Below are 21,578 nucleotides of genomic sequence, written 5' to 3'. Positions count from 1 at the left end.
GCAGCGACCTCTGTTTCTGGCTGGTGTTCTGCTCTTTCTGAATCTCATGGGGAGAAGCTGGTGTCAGATGGAGGCATTTGAAAACCTGTCTGGAAGTTGCATTACTGTAAAGCAGGTGAAAAACTCGAGCAGCATCTTGGAAATCAGAAGATGAACTCACCCAGTTAAAAGACAGGTGACCTGGTCTAAATGGCAAGAGATGACAGCTTTATCTTTAGCAGGCAATGGGGCACAATAAAAGGATGAGGGAGGTGTGGGAAGAGATACATCATAAGTAAATTACAACTCCTATCAGCCTAGCTGGAATTCAGCATGTGGGAGAGCAGGGACTGCTGCTGTCATTGCTGCCCTTGGACTTTTTTTTTGTGAAGGGAAGTAAACAACTCTAAATTTCAGCCTGGCTTCTATAGAAGCTTGTGTGGGTGTCCCAGTAGTGTTTGGTAAACAGGTTACAGCAGGAGCCACAAGGAAAATTAGGGCTTTTTCCAAATAAACAAGTTTAACTTAATGAAGACTCAAAATTAATATGTGTTGGGGGGCTACCCCAGGAGTCTCATTATCCCTAATTGGATGTTTTATTTCATGAAGTAGTCAGCGTTAACTTTTAGCTTGGTGAGGGAAAAGATCTCATATTTAATTGCCCCCAACCAAATTTTCCTTTATTCCTGGGAACGCTTGGCAGGATTGTGAATATCTCTAGTGGCCAAGCTGTCAAACAAGCTTTCCCTTTTCAAAGGACATTTTTTTTTTCCTCCTCTCACTATCCAGGGCCAGTTTTGATTCTCTCTCCCACTCGGCACCTCCTATTTCATAGGCAGCACCGGTCCCAACAAGCCCTCCAGCAGACTGAAAGCTGTGACTGTCTTTCTGCCTGGGTGACTTCCTGTCTTGGAGGCTCTGTGCCCAAATTTACACCAGCAGAAATCAGTGTAGCTCAGGTTTAATATAGCGCAAAGCAGAGCTAATTTTGTGCTGGAACAGTCTGGAATGGCATACCAAACTCTGATTTTGGCCATATGTACTAGTGTTTCACACTCCTTCCACAAAAAAAATTAAGCTTTGGCTCATAGTATTATCTATTTTTACCTCATCTTTAACCTATTCTAGAATTACAACAGCTAAGCAAAACCACCTTTTATTTCTTTCTCATCTTATAGGTCTAAAATCGCTATCCAGCATACGCGAGCAGGGAAATAAAGTTTTCTTTTTAAATAGCAGTAAGAAATGGATGATTTATCGGAGGTATTTAAAAATATTAATGGTGTAAAGACAGCTTGACAAATAAGGGATCATTATTCTCATCTCCACAGCCAAAGTACAGCTGTGGCATCCTTCCAAGCAGTGCTCAAGATGTTTGATTTCTATTTTAGCTAATATTTGACAGAAAGGATTTTATTTTTGTGTTATCTAGGGGAAGTAGAAATGCATATTTGTTCTGTCCTTTTTGCTACTTGCTCTCCTTGCTCATTCTTCTGCTTTTGTATCTGTACTGTTTGCAATGTTTTATTAGACATGGTCAACGCCTGAGAGTCTTCAGGAGTTATGTATCTTCTGTAGTCAGTATTTTCCATTATTATTTTAAGGTGTGGTATACCGAACACTTAGCAACTGAACACTCGATGTTTAGTGTCTGGAACGTATAAATAAGAAGACAGCTGAAAAGCACTGTAGCCTGGAAAAGATACAGACTGAATCTGAAACACATACCTGCTTTGGGCTTCTTACATAAGGTTCTCAACGTCCGATTTCCAAAGTGATCCTCTAGTTCATGAAAAGGAAGGTGGTAACACCAGGAGTTAAGAAATCACAATACTATGTTGGAAGAAAAGGCTTTGCACCAGAGGAATCCTAGGACTGAATTTCACTTAACTGGGAATAAGAGTAGCGTCCCTTGTTCCCTCCCCTGGCCATACAGTCCCTTGTGTCTAGTGACCTCACAATGGCTAGCCCTGAAGTCAACTGCTTCAATGAGCTCATCTGACAGAAAACAAATCCACCAGAAAAACAATGGTTTTCCATTGAACTCATTTGCTCCCCTGATTCATTCTGCAGTCTCACAGCCACTGGACCTCATGTTAACGGGGAGCGAGACAGAATACATCTGTGTCTGGAGAGAGATGGAGAAGACTCCACTTTTCAGCATTAGCCCACAGTCATATGAAATTAGCTGTAACATAAAACCACACTCTGAAAGTGTGGTTCCATATGATGAGGTTAGGTTTCGCTCACTAACACATAAGGCAATGAACACACACTCCCCCACACCACCCCCAATTAAATATTCCTCAGTCTTGTTACTGAGTTGGAGTGGCTCATGGAAGCATATGGCAAACACCAAGGAGGAACTAAGGAAGGATGAAAATCTGCGTTTGGGAGATGAGGAGTCAGCAACTTCTTAGCTTCTCAGTGTTGGTCAACTATTAGATCAGCTCAGCTGCTCACGGATCTGTCTACAGGAATGTTTGCTCTGCAGATCATCACTTAAGAGGCCTGTTCTGGAAGAGACAAGACTCACCTGAACAGTATAAAAGAAGCCATTTTTGCTTGTGCTAACAGGTTCTTAATAATACATTCAGTATGCCATTGGAAAGACAATCTGAAATATCTTAATAGTCCCACTGTGGACAGAAAGATGTGTTCGTGGCCACACAACCTAAAACATTCTCAGACTACTGAAAAAAATCGGGAACAATGCTTAGTTATTCAGCAGGGGCATGAGCTTTAAAGAAGCAGATCTGGCTCCAAAGCAACACAACTATGAAAAAAGTTTACTCAGGGGAAAGAAGGCCAAAAGCACTGAAGAACTGAAGAAACAGAGGAACCAACACTGGGGAAACAGAAGCGCCGTTGTTGTTTTGTATGGGCAAGGGTTTCAGAAGTCTATTCAGCAAATTACCCACTTAGCCTTAAAGCAACGGGCCCACAGGGCAAGTTTGGGGCGCGAGCCCTTTTCACCCAGCCTTTCCCTTTGTCCTGAAGGAGACGACCCCTCCGACATAGTCTGAATAGCTTTCTATGTTCTGGCACAGGCAGGCATTCCCTGATGCTTCTGGCTTCACCCCGTCCTCCCACAATAGAGGCAGGAGCACAAGTCATTCTCTGCCCATGAACCCCCACTTCCCAGCTGCATCCCCAGGGCAAGGAGAGTGGAAGGACTGGGCAGTAGAAAGCAGCCAGATGTCCACACTGCCTGGAAGATGGGCAGCAGATTGGGAAGGGGGGAGAGAAAGGCGGCTGCTCCAGTGAAAGACTGGCGGTATCGGCTTGGTTGGGTGGGAGAAGTACTGCTGTCAAAAGGAAGAGGGGGAAGAGGCTCCTGGACACAAGGAGAGGGAAAGATCAACCTACAGGAACCTCCTATAACTGACATTGACTCTTCGCCCTGTTGAGTTTGGGTGTTCCATTACCGCCACAAGCTTTTAGGTCTGGTGAAACTAGTATTACAGCCCTGAAATAGACCAAAAGTATTTCAGGTCTAAATAATCAGATGTCAAAAATGAATGTGAGGAAGAAAATGATTTCGCGGACGGACTGCTCTGTTTTCAAAGTTGCTATTTCTTTCTGTTTATGCACCCATACAGACACTCTAACAAATCAGTGAAGTGGATGCACAAACAGATCACATCACTGATTACATCTTTCCCTCAACAAAATCAGGGAAATACTGGGGGGGGGGGGGAGCAAGCAAAAGCTATTTAAAAGGCAGAATTATTTGATGAGATTTTATCTGCTATGTAGTTTAAAGAGAATTCCCAAACTACCTACAATCAGAATATTGAGGGTTGTTGTATATTGTAAATGAATTTTAAATAACTCCTGTTGGCAGAGTTTTCTTCTTCTCAGGTTTGCCAAATCTCATTGTTTTATCACAAATCTCATAATGCTGAATTGCTTATTTAAACCACAATTCAAAGAATCACTGACTAATGAATTTCTTGCCTTTTTTTTTTTTTTTTAAGTAAGTGTAAATTTCTCAGGGACATACTTATGGCGGAAGGTACAAAGATAATCAGAGTAAATACCAGGTCAGTAGTGTTATTATTCATCTAGTGTGTTCTCTAATCAGGAGAGAAGAGAATCTCTGTTTGCTGGCAGGTTTTGTGGCTGCTTGCTGACAGCAGAAGACTGCAGGGTCTGGGGACTCACTGCTCTTCTGTGGAAGTGCTTGCCCTCGTTATAAACCCTGGCCCCAGATGAGCTTTCACCCAGTGCTCCCCTATCTGTCTTCCACCCTGGCTCCTCTCTCTGTCTCATCATATTACTGAAAGTTTCATGAATATAAAAAATTCCACTGGCTTTACTGTGACCCCACCCAGAGCTAGAGGCCTGTTTACAGCACCAGCCCAACATTTAAAAAAAAAACCACCCAAGAGTATTTTTAAATTATAGCTTGATGGCTGGCAGGATCAAGGGCAGAATTTGCATCTGTTACCTGCCCCGATCATCCTGTGCAGACCTCTGTAATGGATGCAAAGCTGCCTTTAGTCTCCACAGGCCGACAGGTCAGCACCGGCAGCATTGGCGTGTCAGGCAGGTCACCACTAGCTTCTGTCACTTAGGGGACAGCCAGCCTAGATAAAAGGAGCTCTTTAACTCTGCCTGATTTAAAACTCACGGTTTTGTTATATCTTCAGTGTCGGCCACTTAACTTTCTTCAGCCGTTAGTAAAGCCACATTTCATCCTCCATCTGATATTGAGCACCTAACCCATTTTTGGACATCAGGACCCTCAGCGAGTTAGAAAAGTTAAGACGCAATTCAGCCACGAGCCCTTTCTTTGCAGTTTGTTTTCTGTGTCTATAGCGTCTCATTTAGAGGCTCTTCTGTGGAAATCCAAGCAACTGGAAAAGCACTCGGAAGACAAACAAGCGCAGCTCCGTGTGTAACGACCCCGCGCCCGCAGAGGGCCTTTACAAACATGCATCTGGCCTCGCCGAGGCAGATGTGACCTCCTTTCCCCTCACGCCCACGGCTCGCCGCAACGAGCACCGCTCATCCACCCCCGCCGCCCGCCCCCCCCCTCCCCAGCCCCTCAGCGCCTCACGGCGGCCGTTACCCCACCGCCCCTCCCGCTCCAGCGCGCGCCGCACGGGGAGGGGAGAGAGGAGAGGGAGGAACCGCCCTCCCGGCTGCTGGCCCGCCCTGCGCATGCGCCCGACGCCCGCAGCTGGCGCCTCCGCCGCACGGGGGCGCTGCTCGGCCGCCCGCGCGGGGCCTGGCGCCGCCGGCGGCGGGAGGTGGTGGTTCTCGCACGGGCCCGCGCCCCGCGATCGTGATGGCGGCGGCGACCGCGACCGGGGGAGGTGGAGAGCGGAGCAGCACTCGGGACCGGCTCCTGGCGGCGCTGGAGGATCTCGAGCTCTTGGCCAGGTACCGCTCCCGGTACCCGGATGGGATCGGCGGGGGTGAGGAGAGGGTGCTCGGCGCTGTACGTGCGCGCGGAGCCTCCAACGGGGGCGGCGAGAGGAGCGGCGGGCCCCTGGGGTCGGGCTGGGAGGGGATCGGCCTGACCCGACGCCTCGCTGGGCCGCGGGGCGGGAGGAGGGCCCGGCCCACGCGTTTCCCCGCTCTGCCGCCGTCCGCAGGCCGGCTCCGGCGGGAAATGGATTGAGGGTGTCCCGGGGGGCTGGGTCTGGCCCTGCCCTCCGCTCCAGAGCTCTCACCCGGGCAGGAAAGCGTCGGCGGCGCCTTATTTCCTATTTCCAGAGCATAAGGAGAGCTTCCTCAGGCTTCCACTTGACTTACTTTCTTGGTTGACACCTGCGTTTCCTGTGAAACGCACGCCCCCGCCGCCCACCCCCGATTTTAGGCTATTTATTATTCACTAGAAATCACGCTGAAGTCAGAAATTTGTATGTGGTATTTCGTGACTCAAGCCGTCCTGGTCATTGCCTGTGTTAGTGTTAAACTCGGTCCCAGTAGGCTCCAGAGCTCGTCTTTGGAGTGATACAGATGCTCGGATGTTTTGTCCGTGCTCTTGCGCCTGGAGTGATAACCCTCCTCCAAGTTGTCCACCATGTTATGGGGGCACAGCGGGCAGTGCAGTCAAACCGGTTCGTAATTATTTTTCTCCTCTGGAGAACAGGAGCTTAGGAAAACTTTTTCAGAGGGAATAACGCCCACTATCCATGTGGCTGGCTCACTCTGTATGATTACTACTGTTTGGACAAGGAAAATATATTGGCCAGTTGCTTTTGTTGTTTCTGGCTAGGTTTTATTTTCAACATTAGATTTTTATTGGGACGTACGCGTTGCTGGAGAACATGTTTTTTAAAAAACAAGACTTGCTCTTTAGCTAAACATTTTTTTTTTTTTTAAATCTTGGGACTAATATTCTAACCGTAATGAATCCAGAGCAACCCTCAGCAGCGTTTAGTGAATCTTCCTGTTGATCAGCAAAGTGTTGCAGCACTGTGGAGCTAGGCCTTTTGCGGTTGTGGGTACTGGCTTGGTGGCAGAGGCAAAAATTAAGCAACGTGTCTAATCTGTAGACTTTGCATAGTTTTGAATCTGCATCTGTGCGTTGTCCAGCTAACACAGGACAGAATTACAACCCTGCATGACATCAGCCTTGATGGCAGTAGTTGACCTACTTACAACAGTTTTTTTTTTTTTGCTGCTGCTCAGTGTTGGTCAGGTAGAATAAAGCTATAGTGATGATGACAAGTTTCTTTATTCTCTAATTGTTTTAAATCATTTTAGTATTCAAGAGTGACCAAGAGACATAGACCAAGGTGCTGTTAAGAGCTATACTGGTGAGGGGCTTTTTCAGACATTTTGAAAAGTACCTCTTCTCGTTTTAAGGTTTTGGCCTTACTGCTGTATTAGTTGTACATCCCACTGAGCTGCTTGCAGTGGACCAAGCAAAGAAGGACAGTGTCTTCAGATAGAGCGTTACTCTTGCTTGGTGTTGAACTGCCATCCATTGCCTTAGAGGGCAAATAAGTTTGCTGAATTTACAGAAAATTCCTTTTTGCATAGTGGTCTTGTCATTTAGCGAGTCCCCTCTGAGGTTCTTGATAGCTTTTCAGAATGGTAGCAAGGTAAATGGGTACATGGAAGCCTGATCAAGAGGTTTGTTTGAGAAGCCCTTCTAACCTAGCACCAGGATATTACTAGTTTTTTGGTATTTGTGTGAGTTTGATACACAACTGATACACCACTGTGAAAATACTTGTTGTTATAAAAGTAGTTTCACAACAAACTCTAGCTGTTTGAAAGCATAGACTTAATTACTCTAAACCTAAGTGTGAAACTTGCTCTGTTGGGAAAATATGGAGGAATAGTAGAGAAGTAAAATAGCGAAGAGAACTTTATGCCCTCATGCAACAAGCAAAGGCAGTAGAAGTAGGATATGAATGTATTTCATTGTGCTGTTTCTTCTCTCAGCTTCTGCCTGTGTCTTATGTAGTTCAGCAGGAATGTAGCACATTTCATGAGTACAGATGCATGAGCACTTCATAAGCTCAATGAAAACGTGCTGCAATCATCAGACTATTCACAGAATTACTCCTAGTTGAGAAATCCCTGCCAACACTATACTACAAAACTATAAAATACTGAATTCCGTAAATACTTCTGTAATTATATCAGTAGTCTGACAATTTTGGGATGATGATGTGATTTACAAATAATGTCCTAGAAAATTGTGCAAATACAGAGTTTTCCTTTCAGGGAACTAATTGAAATTTTGGCAATTTCAAGAAACCAGAAGCTTCCACAACCAGGAGAGGAGAGCCAGGTAAGCTGACTTTCTAAACTGTATTTCTTTGGGTAGGCACAATGCTTTACTTATACTTTTTTTCCTTTTTTTTCTTTCTTTCTTCTTTTGTCTTTGCATATACTCAGGCTAATGGTGATGATGAGGTTTTGGCCCCACTACAAAAGCATTCTTGGTCCTCATGTTGTTGGTTGTTTGTTCATTTGTTGTATGCTTCGTAGGCCGTTTCTGCAAACAGAGGAAGAAATTTTGTTTCATTTTTCATACAAACTCCTATACTTCTATGGATGTCAGTTGCTCTTCTTTGCAGCACGATTGAGAGTGTGTTGTTACTGTAGCTAAATTAAAAGTTCTACAAAACTCTTGTTCAATAGATCCTGGAACTGCTGATTCAGAGAGATGGAGAGTTTCAAGAGCTAATGAAGCTGGCAGTTGATCAGGGGAAAATCCATCATGAAATGCAGCTTTTAGAAAAGGTAGTAGAAAAGAGGGATAATGATATTCAGCAGCTGCAGAAACAACTAAAAGAAGCAGAACACATACTGGTAAGTTCATAATGATATGTTTGCTTTTGAGCATCTACTGTGAAAAAGGTGGTTCTGGGGGAAGTAGTGTTTTGTTAGTTTGAGAAGATTTAAATATTTAAAACTTCATAAGAGCGTGGTGGTTTGGGGTTTTTTTCAGTAGTCAAACACTGTTTAGTTATCATGGTATTCAGTTTTGTTTTATAATGCTAATTTTTTTCCAAACCTATTTTACTTCTCTATATTTTGAAAATGTTCACTGAATAGTTTCTCTCTTAAAATGCAATTAAATGCAGCCAACTTTATGTAGATGTTTACAAATTCAAGATGCATTGAAGGTTTGGTTTAGTTTGTTGTTTTTTTACAACTAGGCAACAGCTGTTTATCAAGCAAAGGAGAAACTGAAATCAATTGAAAAGGCAAGAAAAGGTGAGTATCCATGATTGTACATACTACATAAATGCAGTTGTAAAGAAAATTGCTACTGAGCTCAAGTTAGGGTTATTTAATTTTTTTTTTAAGTTCTGCTATCACAGATTTTAGGTGCTTTGTGTGTAAACAAATTTCCATTTCACTATGAAGCTATAACTATTTCCTCAGAATAAAGGCAGGAATGAATTACTTTTTGTGGCAAATATCTTAATATTAAATTCAAATTCAAGTGTCTCAACGCTCTTCTTGGAGTGATACTACTATGTTTGATTACCTGAGCGTCTCACCAAATTGACTCACTTGTTCTGCTGAGGAAACGGAGAGAATGCTTGTGTGGATGTGCGTTGTATTTGAGAGACTGACTAGCTGGTGATACTGGTTTGTATTTGTAGCAATTCACTGAATTTTCACTGAATTTTTTTAGAGTTGGAAGGGACCGTATAGATCATCTAGTCCAACTCCCCTGCTGAAGCAGGATTGCTTAGAGAATGCTACTCAGGACTGCATCCAGGCGGGTCTTGAAAATCTCCAAAGAAGGGGACTCCACAACCTCCCTGGGCAGCCTGTTCCAGGGCTCTGTCACCCTCACCGTGAAGAAATTCTTTCTCATATTTGAGTGGAACCTCCTATGTTCCAGCTTGTGCCTGTTGCCCCTCGTCCTGTCACTGGCAACCACTGAAAAGAGTCTGGCTCCCTCCTCCTTCAACCCACCCTTGAGATACTTATAGGCATTAATAAGGTCTCCCCTCAGCCTTCTCTTCTCCAGACTAAAGAGTCCCAGCTCTCTCAGCCGTTCTTGATAAGGGAGATGCTCCAATCCCCTAGTCATCTTTGTTGCCCTTCACTGGACTCTTTCCAGTAGTTCCCTATCCCTCTTGAATTGGGGAGCCCAGAACTGGATGCAATACTCCAGTTGTGGCCTCACCAGTGCAGAGTAGAGGGGGAGAATGACTTCCCTCGACCTACTAGCCACACTCTTCCCTATGCAGCCCAGAATTCCTGGCACTCTGTGGCACTTACCAAGCTAAACAGACTTTTCATTTTTTGTGAGAGGCATTTTCTTTTTTTTTTTTTTACAGTGTCTTTTCTCATTTTGTTATACCTCTTTCACCTATAAAGTCCAGGAATTTCATAAAGTTTCTATTAGTGTAATCTGGGCCCATATTTAGAAGGACTGCTACGTGTGTTGTACAACTACTAAGCAAACAAAAAAAATTTTTGACTACAGAAAATTCCATAATAAAGAAGGTGCTGAAGTTTTCTTATGAATTGTCAAGTACGCTGCTGAAGAGATTAGTTTGTGTTTTTCACAAGGTTGAAGAACTGTTGACATTGAAGGTGTACTAAACTCGTAGCTGTAAAATCAGTTCGCTGCAAAGCTCATCCTTCCATAATCTAAGAATCCTCTAAGCAGTCATTGCATTTGAAGCAGGCTCTTAATGTTTGACAAAATTACATTCCCAATCTTTTCAATATTAGTGTCAAATATTCCAAAATACTTGAATGATGCAATTTCTTGAGAATATAATAACTTTCCTTCTCATTTTCCAGGTGCCATTTCCTCTGAAGAAATAATTAAATATGCCCATAGGATCAGTGCTAGCAATGCTGTTTGTGCCCCTCTGACATGGGTGCCAGGTAACTATCATGTTTATGACAAGAGGATTTTTTTGTAATAAAGCACGGTCAGTATCTGGTCTTAGAATGCTTTTATATAGTGAAAAACACTGGTTTATTAGAATAACATTATTTTCAGCTGTTATATCTAATATTTTCAACAAAAATGGATATCCAAAGTCCTGTAGACTGTAAGTACATCTTCAAAAGGCTATGAAACTGCATGCTTCCATTAACTGACTGGGCTTCTCTGCTCTCCTTTGTTTGCCCTCAATGTTGGCCCCAATTACAAATTAGAACCAAGTACATTAAAGACCTTTATGTGTGCTTGGCTGTGTCCCCTCCTGCCCCTTATAGTATTCTTTACAGAGGATGTTAGCAATTGGTGGAGTCAGAAGCAGAGTTTTCATTATGTCATACTTCAATTTTGGGGACTGTCCTTCTTTTCCAAAATGAGAATGGTTTTGTTATTATTTTTTTTCCAATTCCTGTCCTTGCTGTTTAGCTTTGAAATAGCAGGGACAGCAAAGATAACGTTTTTCTGACAAGTTTGCGTGAACAAAGAAAGTCTAAGTGAAAGCCACAGAGTGGGTAATTGTTGATCCAAACAATCACAGTATGGGTTTTTTTGGTCAGGAAATTAGGCACTGAAGAAAAAGTCAATGTCTGTAAGACAATTTAAAAACATTTCTTTGTGGTTTTTTTGTTTGTTTGTTTGTTTTTTAAAGGGGACCCACGTAGGCCATATCCTACAGATCTGGAAATGAGGAGTGGTCTCTTGGGTCAGATGAACAACCCATCCACCAATGGAGTTAATGGACACTTACCAGGGGATGCGCTTGCAGCAGGCAGACTGCCAGGTAAGGGAAACTTGGTTTTGTTTTGCTTTTCTTTATTCTTTGTACAGTCATAGCAATTATATGTTTCCCTTAGCAAAGGCAAATCAGAGTTAAAATAATGAACATTATGGCTAACATTGTTTCCCTTAGCAAAGGCAAATCAGAGTTAAAATAATGAACATTATGGCTAACATTGTTTCCTAGCAGCGAAGATCTAGTAAATAAAGTTAGCAGTTAGAAATTGCCTAATTTTATTTCGTGCTAAATCATACTGCAGACGCTACAGCGAAGTCAATATAAACAAAACTCAGTTACCCTTCAATTCACCTATTTAAAATTACTGTAAATTAAGTGATATGAAATCATATTTAAAAGCAGCATTTTCAAAGCAAACTTTACTTAGCAGTGATGACAAAGTGTGGAAGTGTGAAAGCTGCATTCAGAAGAAAAGGAGTGTATCCCTTACCTTTCTTTAAGTCTAGCTCTATATAGCTCTATATCTGTTTGCTTAGAAGATCTGGATTGAAAAGACATTGCAAAGGACAGCTGGTGAGGTAGTACCTTGAGTGTAGGAATCGAGCTTTAATCCTGTAATTGCTTAGTGAAATGTGCACTCCCGCTGACTAGTGGGATTCATTCATTCATGCTAAAATAGAATTTGGCAGTAAGTTACAGTAACTGAACCAAGAATTCAGTGGTTCTGTACCTGTGCAGCATTAATCTACCATGGTTAGACTAAATTGTGGAAAAACTCTTAGTTTGGATTCGTAAGAGTTCCGTAACACTTCTTACCAGTCTGTTAGGCCACTTGCAGGTGTTACAGGAAGCTTGTTTTCAAAAATTGTACTGAATTTATTAAAAAAATATGGAGAAATAGCAAACTTGGATTTAGCATTTTCAATTATCTGTCTAATCCTGTTATCACCTCTTGGGAAGTGACTTCAAGTTCTGCATGATCTCACTTTCTAAACCTTTGGCCTTGGATCAAATGGGTCAGTGAGTCGAATAGGAGTGGGACCCTGACATCTGTCCGTAGCAACCCACCAGGGAGATGCTGAGGATGGGCCCACCTATCTTTTCTGTTCTTTTGAAATACGATCAGAGGAGTTGTTAAGGTTGTGTTTTCCTCACAGAGTTGTTTCTGTAGAGCCCATTCTGGCTGGCTCATCTGCCTTTGGGGATGCAGACTTGTTCCTTTTACTTTTGAGTGTGTCTCTGTAAGAACTGGAATCCCACTCTTTAGGACTTTTCCTTGAGAAGCTGGAAAATGTGGGATTTAAACTCCTTAAATAAAGTTGTTAATTGAATCTGGGTTTCCTACGTTAGGGGAAATTCTGTAATTGCTAGACTGTCAGGTAAGAGGGAAACACTGGAACTTCATTTAAAAGAAACTGGAGGCTGTCCTGGTGTTTTGTGTAGGGATCTTGAATCTGTTGGTGTGTGGAGGAGGCGTCTCCTGAGAATGCTAATTATGGAATGTAGTCCTTTTAGAAACCTGTGCAGAGAGGTGTCCAGTTACTGAGTCCATACTGAGTCTGCAAGCCAGCCACTGGGCTGCTTGGTAGTCTCGAAACTTTGAGGCTGCTTAGCACACACGTTCAACTTGATTTAATAGTGGACTGGTTCCAGCATTGAAGCATGGCCACAGGATTTAAGACACTGGCTTACCTCCTCAGCTCTTCAAATAAAGCAGATTAGCCTCACCACAGCTGGAATGAGACCACCTGGTACTATTGTTGGTCTTCCTAAAGCGGGCACAGAACTGGCACAAAGGCTGTAGTTGCCATGTGGAATCTTGAGTGTCCACAGACTTAAAGATCAGAAGCTACAATGTGCATGGAGTCTGTGTGCTTCCGAGTTAGGCAGCACCTGGGTGAGCGGAAGTCTACCATTTATGACCCCCTGCTCAGACAGTGCCCTCTCTTTCTGTACTCTAAGTCCCATGTGGTTAAGCTTTTCTTCACTTCTGACTCTGCCTAATTATTTTTAATTCTTGCTGTAAGCAGGAGACAGCTGGTTTCTTCTGTGGGATAGACTTAGCTACAGTGCCTAGTAATAAGTGGAGAAGAACTGAAGCACAGCAAAACCAGCATAAATTAAAAGGAAGGGAGCGGAAATGGCATATAGATGTGTACTGAAGTTTTGAAATGGGAGCTATTTTGGGGGCAAGGAAGGGAGAGACTAGGAAATACGGGGCTAGGTTGGTAGGGAGTACAGGATAGGGTGGCTTTGGAAGCAGGAGGGGAAGAGAAGGAACAGTGAGAGCTGAGAGAAGTCAGAGTCAATGGAGGCTAGCCTGGCTGGGGCGCAGTGGGGCGTTCCCACTTTTCAGGTATCTCTGTCTGTAGACAGAGTATCTCTACCAGTAGCTCCTACTGGTTTTGTAATAGGACACTGTTCTTTTTTGCACTTGATGCACCATGTTTACCATTGGAAAAACAATAACCAAGGTGTTTCAGCCAAATTTAGATAAAACCTCTTACTGTGAATTTCTATGGTCTGCCTTAAGTATTTTTTTTGGTCTAATGTTTTCCTCTATTTTTGCATACTGACAGAGGATGACCATTTTCATTACTGCCACTAGTTGTGAATGTTAAGTCAGTTCAAACTGTGCTTTGAAGATGAAAAGCTCTGTGTGAATATATACTGTTTTGAAGTGGAGTGATGAGAGATCAAGAGCCACCTACATAAATAGGTCGGTCTGGCAGAGTAGGCTTTTACAGTGATAGAATGGTCTATCAATCATGATATGTTTTCCAGCTGTTAGTGGAGGGCTTCATCTGTCCAAAATTCAGGAAGGATTTTAAGATTTGTTTTAATTTTGAATTGGAGTTCTGGTTGAGCTGTCTAGTTGAATTTGTTAATACATGAAGCTGATAGTTTGATTGATTTTGCTCTTTTTTTCCAGATGTGCTCGCTCCTCAGTACCCTTGGCAGTCAAGTGATATGTCAATGAACATGCTACCTCCTAATCATAGTAATGACTTCATGTTGGAGCCTCCAGGACACAATAAAGAGAATGAAGATGATGTAGAAGTTATGTCAACGGACTCCTCCAGCAGTAGCAGTGACTCAGACTAGGAACAAGAGGGACAGTATCCCCAGTAGACCTTTCCTGTGGTGAAGGTAGGTTGGATGCTGTTTGTCACAAACTGCAATATCCTTTTGTTACTCTGGCAGCCCTCTGTAGGGAGAGGGTAACAGCTGACTCAGAAATAGGGTGACTAATTTAAAACTGTGGATTTTAGAACCTTTTCTTTTTTTTTTCCCCCCATTAGATGTTCAAGTAAAACGACTGGGAGCTTTCTGCTGGAGGAGAGATGTCAAATTTCCAGAGATTATGTAAATGTGTGAATGTGTATGTTTGCAAGAGACGTGCTGTATATATATATATATACACTTACTATACATTAGATGACAAAAGTTCCTGGGAAAAAAGGTGTAAGGGGAATCCCCTTGTATGTTTGTTAGTAACTTTACTCTCTTGATGATAGCCTTTTCTATGGCACAGAAATGAGGCATGAAATTTGTAATTTTAATATCTTTTTTTGTTACTGCCTAAACACATGTTCTTGATTATCTTGTGTATGCTGAGAACAAAAATATGGCAAAAAGGTGTAAAAAAGAATAAGTTTGTAATTATTGTAATATATAATGAATTTGTCATAAATAAACTTGGCTTTGATGTAACTTTGTATTTCATTTTGCAAAATTAAATCTTAGATGGGTTACTGTGTAACTTCAGTACTCAGCACATTTTATCCCAGTATGTGGTTGAATTCTGATTGAGTTTCAGAAGTTTGTACTTCGCTTTCCCTTTTGCAAAATGCCAAGTCAGTATTAGGAGCAGCTGAGCAGTCAGGACCTGGAAGTCTGTCCTTTTCAGCTGAGCTTTATCAGGTACACACAGAACTAGGCAGACCCCCGAGGCAGTGATGTAGAGTGGCCATTCCAAGACTTCACCAACACTTTTGGTTAAGCATCCTGGGACTCTGGAGATGACACCCTTTGGGGAACGCTGCAGGTTCTGCTTCTTTCAGTTCAAAGTGCTCCCAGATTCTTTATTCTTGTCATCTATAATTTTTTCAGTTCTTTGAACCTGCTAATTTGTTTACTTCAGCAGTTGCATTTCCTGCCTCAGCTACAATGTTCTTTCATCTTTCCAAAGGCGCTTCCCTTGGCTTTTCTTTCCTTGTTCTGTTTTGCTTAAGGAGTCATTTTATGACAGCTACTTTTCAGTCTTAATTTGATCAGAGGGTTACTTATGTGAACTGTTGCTCGTGGCAGTTACAGGTTTCTGTCCTGCAACGAGGGCAGTTCCTGAAGCACAAATCACAAGTCTCCCCACTTTTCCATTTTGTAGATACTGGAAGTATCTGATAAATCAGGTACTTCCTCATTTGCTCAGACAATCTTTCAACTATTGCTGTCAGTAACACTGGCACATATGACCAACATATGTACAGATCCCGTAAGGATGTAGACATGAAAAGGACCTATTCAGTCACGTTCAATCACGTAATACGGGGCAGCACTTTTTGTTCTAAAAAAAGAAGTCAAGAATTTGGTTTTGTTTCAGCTGTTCCTTTTGGAAGTATTTTCAGAGTTACTAAAATTTCACCTCTATTTTGCAATATAAAGTTATCCATATATTTCTATATATTAACTTTTATTCAGTATCATCCTTTTCCTCTTTTGTGCTTACTCCCAATGTCTTTATAGAGAACTGTATCTCCTCCTTATTCATGTTAATCTCAATACACCCAGTCTCTCTCAATCAGCCTAATTAACCTTGCATGCCCCTGTTCTAGTTCACATTGTTTCTACATTATTCTTAAAACAGATATGATCACAATCATACACAATACTGCAAAATGCATTTTCTTAATGCTTTGTACTGTGGGATTAGTATTTTCTTCCCTAAATGGCCTGCCCAACATGTATTATTACACAGCCACAGCTCAACAGTCTCTTTTATCTTCTCATTTATAAGGACATTCTTTTCTTGGAATGAAATACAAATAGAACTAATTAATTGTCAGGGGAAGTATAAGGTACAGTCTACCCAAAACTCTTATATGGCTATATCGGGTGATTTGCTAACTGAAATACTGGGGAGGTGGGTGACTGTTTCCAGACATAAATAAGAGTGAACAGAAGCAATGACGACGACTTTTTCTGGGTTGTTTGCTAGTCTGTTAAAGGATTCTCTGGAGAAGCAAAGGCTCTGGGGAGATCTCATAGCAGCCTTCCAATATCTGAAGGGAGCCTACAGGAGAGCTGGAGAGGGACTCTTTGTCAGGAAGTGTAATGACAGGACAAGGGGTAATGGTTTTAAATTGGAAGAGGGGAGATTTAGATTAGATACCAGGAAGAAATTCTTTACTGTGAAGGTGGTGAAGCACTGGAACAGGTTGCCCAGGGAAGTTGTGGATGCCCCATCCCTGGAAGTGTTTAAGGCCAGGCTGGATGGGGCTTTGAGCAACCTGGTCTAGCGGGAGGTGTCCCTGCCCATGGCAGGGGGGTTGGAACTCAATGATCTTTAATGTCCCTTCAAACCTAAGCCCTTCTATGATTCTATGATTAAATGGGACCAACGTGTTACATCTAAGAAATAGGTAAGATGACAGCTCTGCCCACTGGTCACTTAGCATAAAAATCAGCCTCTGGGTGTAAGATGCATCCTGATGAGTTTCTTTACATCAGTGCTCCAAACTATATATTACTCAGGAGGGAATTCTCTCAATGCTAGGTAACTATAATGCCATTTTAGGTGAATTCTGTCTGTTACAAGCAATTTGGCAAACCACAAAGTTTTAACTGGGTGTTTTGTTATTCAGTGACTTAGATGTGTACATAATAAATTTTCCTATTTAGCAAAAGTACCAAAAATCAAAGTAAACATAACGTTTAGTTGAAAGGGCCAAGTCTTAGCAGCTAAAAACTACTGAGAATCAAATTTTTTTGGGGGAGGGGGAAGTAAAAATGCATGATACATAAAAGACAAGTTATTTAAGTTAGGGATTGCTGACAGCTGATTGCAGTAATGCACTGTAGTCGTTTAATGAGTCCACTTAGAAAGGATACAGAAACCTTGACATATGGAGATACTGTTTGTGTCCTCATTTCAGTAACTACTTGTATATTTACAACAGATAGAATGAATATAACCATTAATGGTAACAAAATATTTATTGCATGACAAACCATTTTACAGTGACCCCTGTTTTCCCATCATGAGTTAGAAATGTAAAGAAAATTTAAAATGGCACTAAATCATTTTAGTAATTTTTTTTTTTTTTAATTATTCTTTGGAACAGATGGGCAGGACATCTGTCAACTCTTCCTGGAGCATCTTTGTTGACAGCTGAAAGGAATAATTTTCAGTGTACGTAAAGTTGCTTACAGGAAGAAAATCTCCACTTTTGAATAGAAAAAATAAGCTTTCTACAAAGATACCGTAGTAAAGGAATTTTCCGTGATATTTCCAATTTCAAAACTGCTTTATAACATTATCTTCTTTGTTCTCTTCAGAGAAAGAATATCTGTCCTAAAGGAAGTTGTGCGTAGTTAATACTTCAAATTCTAAGCAGGAGGCTTGCAATCGTCAGTAGCATCTTTATACCTTGTATCACTCTGCATCTCAGTAAAAAGAGCCATCTCCATTTAAGAAAATGTATGTGCAAAGTAAGGAAGAGCTTTTTAAACCCTTCAAGCTCCTTTCTTTTAAGAACTGATAAGTCAGTTCATCATTTCAGACAATTTTAATCCTTTGATATTGTGCTTATGTTTTATTCAAAAGAAATTAAAGGGATCTCAGAACATTTTTTGTACAATGAGTATATCTAAAGGAAACAGACAAAACCGGTGTTTTGAAAGAACCCCGAAGAGAAAAAAAAAATTAGCCAATTAGTGATTTTTTAAAAAGTCATATCCTAAAATTAATTGCTGATGTGCTAATGACTTACAGCTGGAAAAGAATCAAATTTTGTTACAGATTCTAGAAAAATGAAAAATATTAACTCATTTTTGTATCTACCTTTGTGTACTGGGATTTCATTCATTACCTGTTCAGTCATTTAGTCACTGAGAATTAACAGTTCTATCAAATCCCAGCAGCCATGCAGAATTGCACCCATCTGTGCTGTTTAATACTGACAACCCTCTTTAGCGGAAAAGTATGACTGTCTGCTGTAGAGCTACGCCTACAAATGAGATTGGTTTGTACAACGGTATTTGTGTCAACCTCGTAGAACACTGTAGGCGCCTCTCCGTTAAACTGTTAAGGGTTTAGTAACATGAGCAGAAATTAAGATGAACTTGCAGAGATCTGAAACGCTCCTGCAGATAAATTCTAATGCCAACTGAGGCTGCAAACAGAACTCCGTAATGAAAACGGGGTGGCAAGAAGGGTCAGGGAGTTTTCATTCCCTGCAACAGGCCACCGCAGCCTTTTCATGTTTATAAACGCTCTGTTTTCCAAGTACGTGCTACCGTCTGCAGGAGAATGAGGCACTGTCTGCAAAATGAAGACTTTTGTTCATGACGGTGTCTTAACTGAAGCTGTGAGACAAGGCTAAGTTTAAAAATTGGTCCAAGATTTATAATTATTAGAGGAAAGCAGCACCACATACCGAGTAGTTTCACACAGAAAGCAGGACAGCGGTTTACACCGATCAGTTTCTCTTGGGCCTGATACTACAACCGTTTCCCAGTGAGTAAGCTGCTCCGACAAGCTCTGACCTCCAAAGGGATACTCAATCTATGTAAGGATTAACCGGATAAAACACTGTGAATTTTCTACAAAGGACAACATTAATAATTAACCACTAGAGCTAGAAATAGCTCTGAAGTGAGAGACAACCGTCGTGTGAAACACAGTAAAAGCACTGAAACGTTTGGCATCTTTTTGGCTTTGGGAAGGGTAACATTTTGACGTGGGCAGAGTGAGCACGATATATGTACTTTTTTTTTTTCTTTTACATCAAAAAAAAAAACCAACCCAAAAAAGCAGGTCTGTCCTCCAGTCTGTTACATAACGTGCGGTTAAGCTTCTAGGATAGTTGGTGACTTCCCGTGTACCCCTTGAGGTGATCGAGCTCTTCTGTAAAGGGATTGTAACCCTGCTCTCGTAAACAGCGCAAGCCCCAGAACAGTTGATCTGCTGGTGGGAACTCATCCCACTTAACCCATTCCCAACCTGCGGGGAAAAAAAAAAAAAAAAAAAGGAAAAATAAAAAGCCACAGCGTAAAATTAATCATGTAATAATTCTGCCGCCCTGAGTCTGGGGGGATTCTCCAGAAGTTACCGACACAAAGTTCTCTGTTGTGTGCACAGATGTTTAAAATTCATTCCTTTCCTTCCCTTAAGGGAATTTTTTTAGGCTGAGGGTGGCGAGACCCTGGCACGGGCTGCCCGGAGAGGTGGTAGGTGCCCCATCCCCGGAGACCTTCCAGGTCCGGTGGGACGGGGCTCTGAGCAACCTGATCTAGTTGAAGATGTCCCCGCTCACTGAGGGGGGGGGGGGGAGTCGGTCTGGGTGACCTTCAGAGGTCCCTTCCAACCCAAACCCTTCTGTGATTCCAAACCTGGATCCTACCGGAAGTTGGTGTTTTCTCAGATCTGCGTTATATACGTACCTGTTGCCACTCCCTCGCCTCATTACGTCAGAGAGGGAATCATAAAGGCGCATTTTCGTACAGCCGTAACCGCGCCCCTTCCTGCTGAGGAACCCCAGCGACGCCACGCCGCCCCGCCAGTGACGCCACGTCGCGTCACGCCCCGCGCGCCCCTCACCCTCGTTCTTCTCGGGCTCGCGGTTGCGCGGCTCCGCCCCCGGCTCGGCCTCGCCCTTCATGATGACGGTGACGTAGTGGTGGCGCGCGGCGGCGCAGAATCCGTTGACGGCGGAGGCGAAGCGCAAGTGGCGCAGGCGCAGCCCCGCCTCCTCCAGCGTCTCCCGCGCGGCGCACTCCGCCAGGCTCTCCCTGCGGAAGGGAGAAAGCAAGGCCGGCTCAGGACGGGGCCGGGCCGGGCCGGCCTCGGGGGGAGGTGTGTGGGTCGGGGCTCCTACCCGAACTCCAGGTGGCCTCCGGGGAGCTGGTAGGTGCCGGCCCCTACCGTGCCTTTCCTCTTGCCCAGGAGGACGCAGTTGGGGTGCGCGGGACTGGTGACCACCACCCCCACGCCGATCCCCGGCCGCGGGGGCTGCGCCGCCTCACCCATGACGGCCGGGGGGAGGCTCCGTCCCCCCTCAGTCCCCGAGCTCGGCAACGGGTGGGGGCGGCTCCTCCAATGGGGAGGGCGCGTAAGGTGCGCATGGTGGTGACGTCAGGTCGGGGCGGGTCGCGTCGCGTCGCTGAAGGGGGGCGAGGGCGCCTCGGCCTACCCGTGGGGCCGACGGGGGGCAGCCCGCCTCGCCTGCCCCCGGGTAAATGATCACCGGCGGAGCGCTGAGGGACGCGGGACCCGGTACGTGGCGACACCGCTCGACGTGGCTGCCAGCAGTAGGAGGGCAACGGCCGTCACCTGTGAGGAAAGCAGTGACCTTACCAGGGCGGCGCGTGAGGGGCAGAGATACCGCCTGCGTGGCGAAATAGCTTTCCTTTCTGTATTGCTGTTTGTTTGGGGGTTTGGGGTTTTTTTGTTTTGATTTGGTTTTGTTTTTTTTTGTCTCTGAACGCAAAGGGACTAGTGAGGTCACTGAAGACTCAAAAAGCGTTTGTGCAAATGAGGGGCGCCCAAGAACGAACAAAGAAGATGCAAGGAGGGCGGGGTGCTGGTTGATCTCTGACCGCAGATTTATTCATAATTCTGCACAAGAAGGACATGGACCTGTTGGAACGGGTCCAGAGAAGGGCCACAAAGATGGTCAGAGGGCAGGAGCACCTCTCCTATGAGGACAAGCTGAGAGAGCTGGGGTTGTTCAGCCTGGAGAAGAGAAGGCTCTGGGGAGACCTCATAGCAGCCTTCCAGTACCTGAAGGGGGCCCACAGGAGAGATAGGGAGGGACTCTATCAGGGAGTGTAGTGATAGGACAAGGGGTAATGGTTTTAAACTGAAGGAGAGGAGATTTAGATTAGATATTAGGAAGAAATTCTTTACTGTGAGGGTGGTGAGGCACTGGAACAGGTTGCCCAGGGAAGTTGTGGATGCCCCATCCCTGGAAGTGTTTAAGGCCAGGCTGGGTGGGGCTTTGAGCAACCTGGTCTAGTGGGAGGTGTCCCTGCCCATGGCAGGGGGCTGGAATTAGATGATCTTTAAGGTCCCTTCCAACCCAAATCACACTATGACTCTATAACTTAAAAAGTGGCCCTTCTTGGCTTAGCCCACAGTTCCTGCTGAGTGAAAAGTCTGACTCTGGAGAGTCACCTTGAAATTATTCAAAAAGGAACTACAGGCTTAGCTAAGTAGAGCTCCAGAGGCAGAATAACTGATTCTTGCTG

At 43.6% G+C, this 21,578-nt stretch overlaps 2 protein-coding genes across 3 annotated transcripts; one reads left to right on the top strand and one right to left on the bottom strand.

Annotated features, from left to right (window-relative positions):
- The first annotated feature begins 5,208 nt into the window (after positions 1-5,208).
- MED4 (mediator complex subunit 4) lies at positions 5,209-14,869 on the top strand. The gene is made up of 8 exons (XM_074168096.1): positions 5,209-5,370; positions 7,675-7,741; positions 8,095-8,265; positions 8,616-8,673; positions 10,228-10,314; positions 11,022-11,153; positions 14,041-14,258; positions 14,411-14,869. The coding sequence occupies exons 1-7, from the start codon at positions 5,276-5,278 to the stop codon at positions 14,211-14,213; spliced, it is 783 nt and encodes a 260-aa protein (XP_074024197.1). The 5' UTR covers positions 5,209-5,275; the 3' UTR covers positions 14,214-14,258; positions 14,411-14,869.
- Positions 14,810-20,429, bottom strand: NUDT15 (nudix hydrolase 15). 2 transcript variants are annotated; one of them, XM_074168108.1, is made up of 3 exons: positions 20,207-20,429; positions 19,773-20,120; positions 14,810-19,332 (listed from the first exon to the last, which is right to left on the bottom strand). In XM_074168108.1, the coding sequence occupies exons 1-3, from the start codon at positions 20,356-20,358 to the stop codon at positions 19,317-19,319; spliced, it is 516 nt and encodes a 171-aa protein (XP_074024209.1). In that variant the 5' UTR covers positions 20,359-20,429; the 3' UTR covers positions 14,810-19,316. The 2 variants fall into 2 exon arrangements, with proteins under 2 accessions (XP_074024209.1, XP_074024217.1); XM_074168116.1 differs by having other exon boundaries at positions 17,179-19,332; positions 19,930-20,120; positions 20,207-20,395.
- Between the last annotated feature and the right edge of the window lie 1,149 nt (positions 20,430-21,578).

This window comes from Numenius arquata, chromosome 1 (assembly GCF_964106895.1).
Source record: "Numenius arquata chromosome 1, bNumArq3.hap1.1, whole genome shotgun sequence".
Classification (NCBI taxonomy): domain Eukaryota; kingdom Metazoa; phylum Chordata; class Aves; order Charadriiformes; family Scolopacidae; genus Numenius; species Numenius arquata.
This window is presented reverse-complemented; position numbering and strand designations above follow the sequence as displayed.

Bases quoted from the DNA above. Each gene is read 5' to 3' on its own strand.
- NUDT15 (XM_074168108.1), bottom strand. From the start codon at position 20,358: ATGGGTGAGGCGGCGCAGCCCCCGCGGCCGGGGATCGGCGTGGGGGTG. The intron at 20,121-20,206 runs GTAGGAGCCCCG...TCCCTTCCGCAG, and splicing joins GGAGGCCACCTGGAGTTCGG to GGAGAGCCTGGCGGAGTGCG.
- MED4 (XM_074168096.1), top strand. From the start codon at position 5,276: ATGGCGGCGGCGACCGCGACCGGGGGAGGTGGAGAGCGGAGCAGCACT. The intron at 8,266-8,615 runs GTAAGTTCATAA...TTTTACAACTAG, and splicing joins AAGAAGCAGAACACATACTG to GCAACAGCTGTTTATCAAGC. The intron at 8,674-10,227 runs GTGAGTATCCAT...CTCATTTTCCAG, and splicing joins AATTGAAAAGGCAAGAAAAG to GTGCCATTTCCTCTGAAGAA.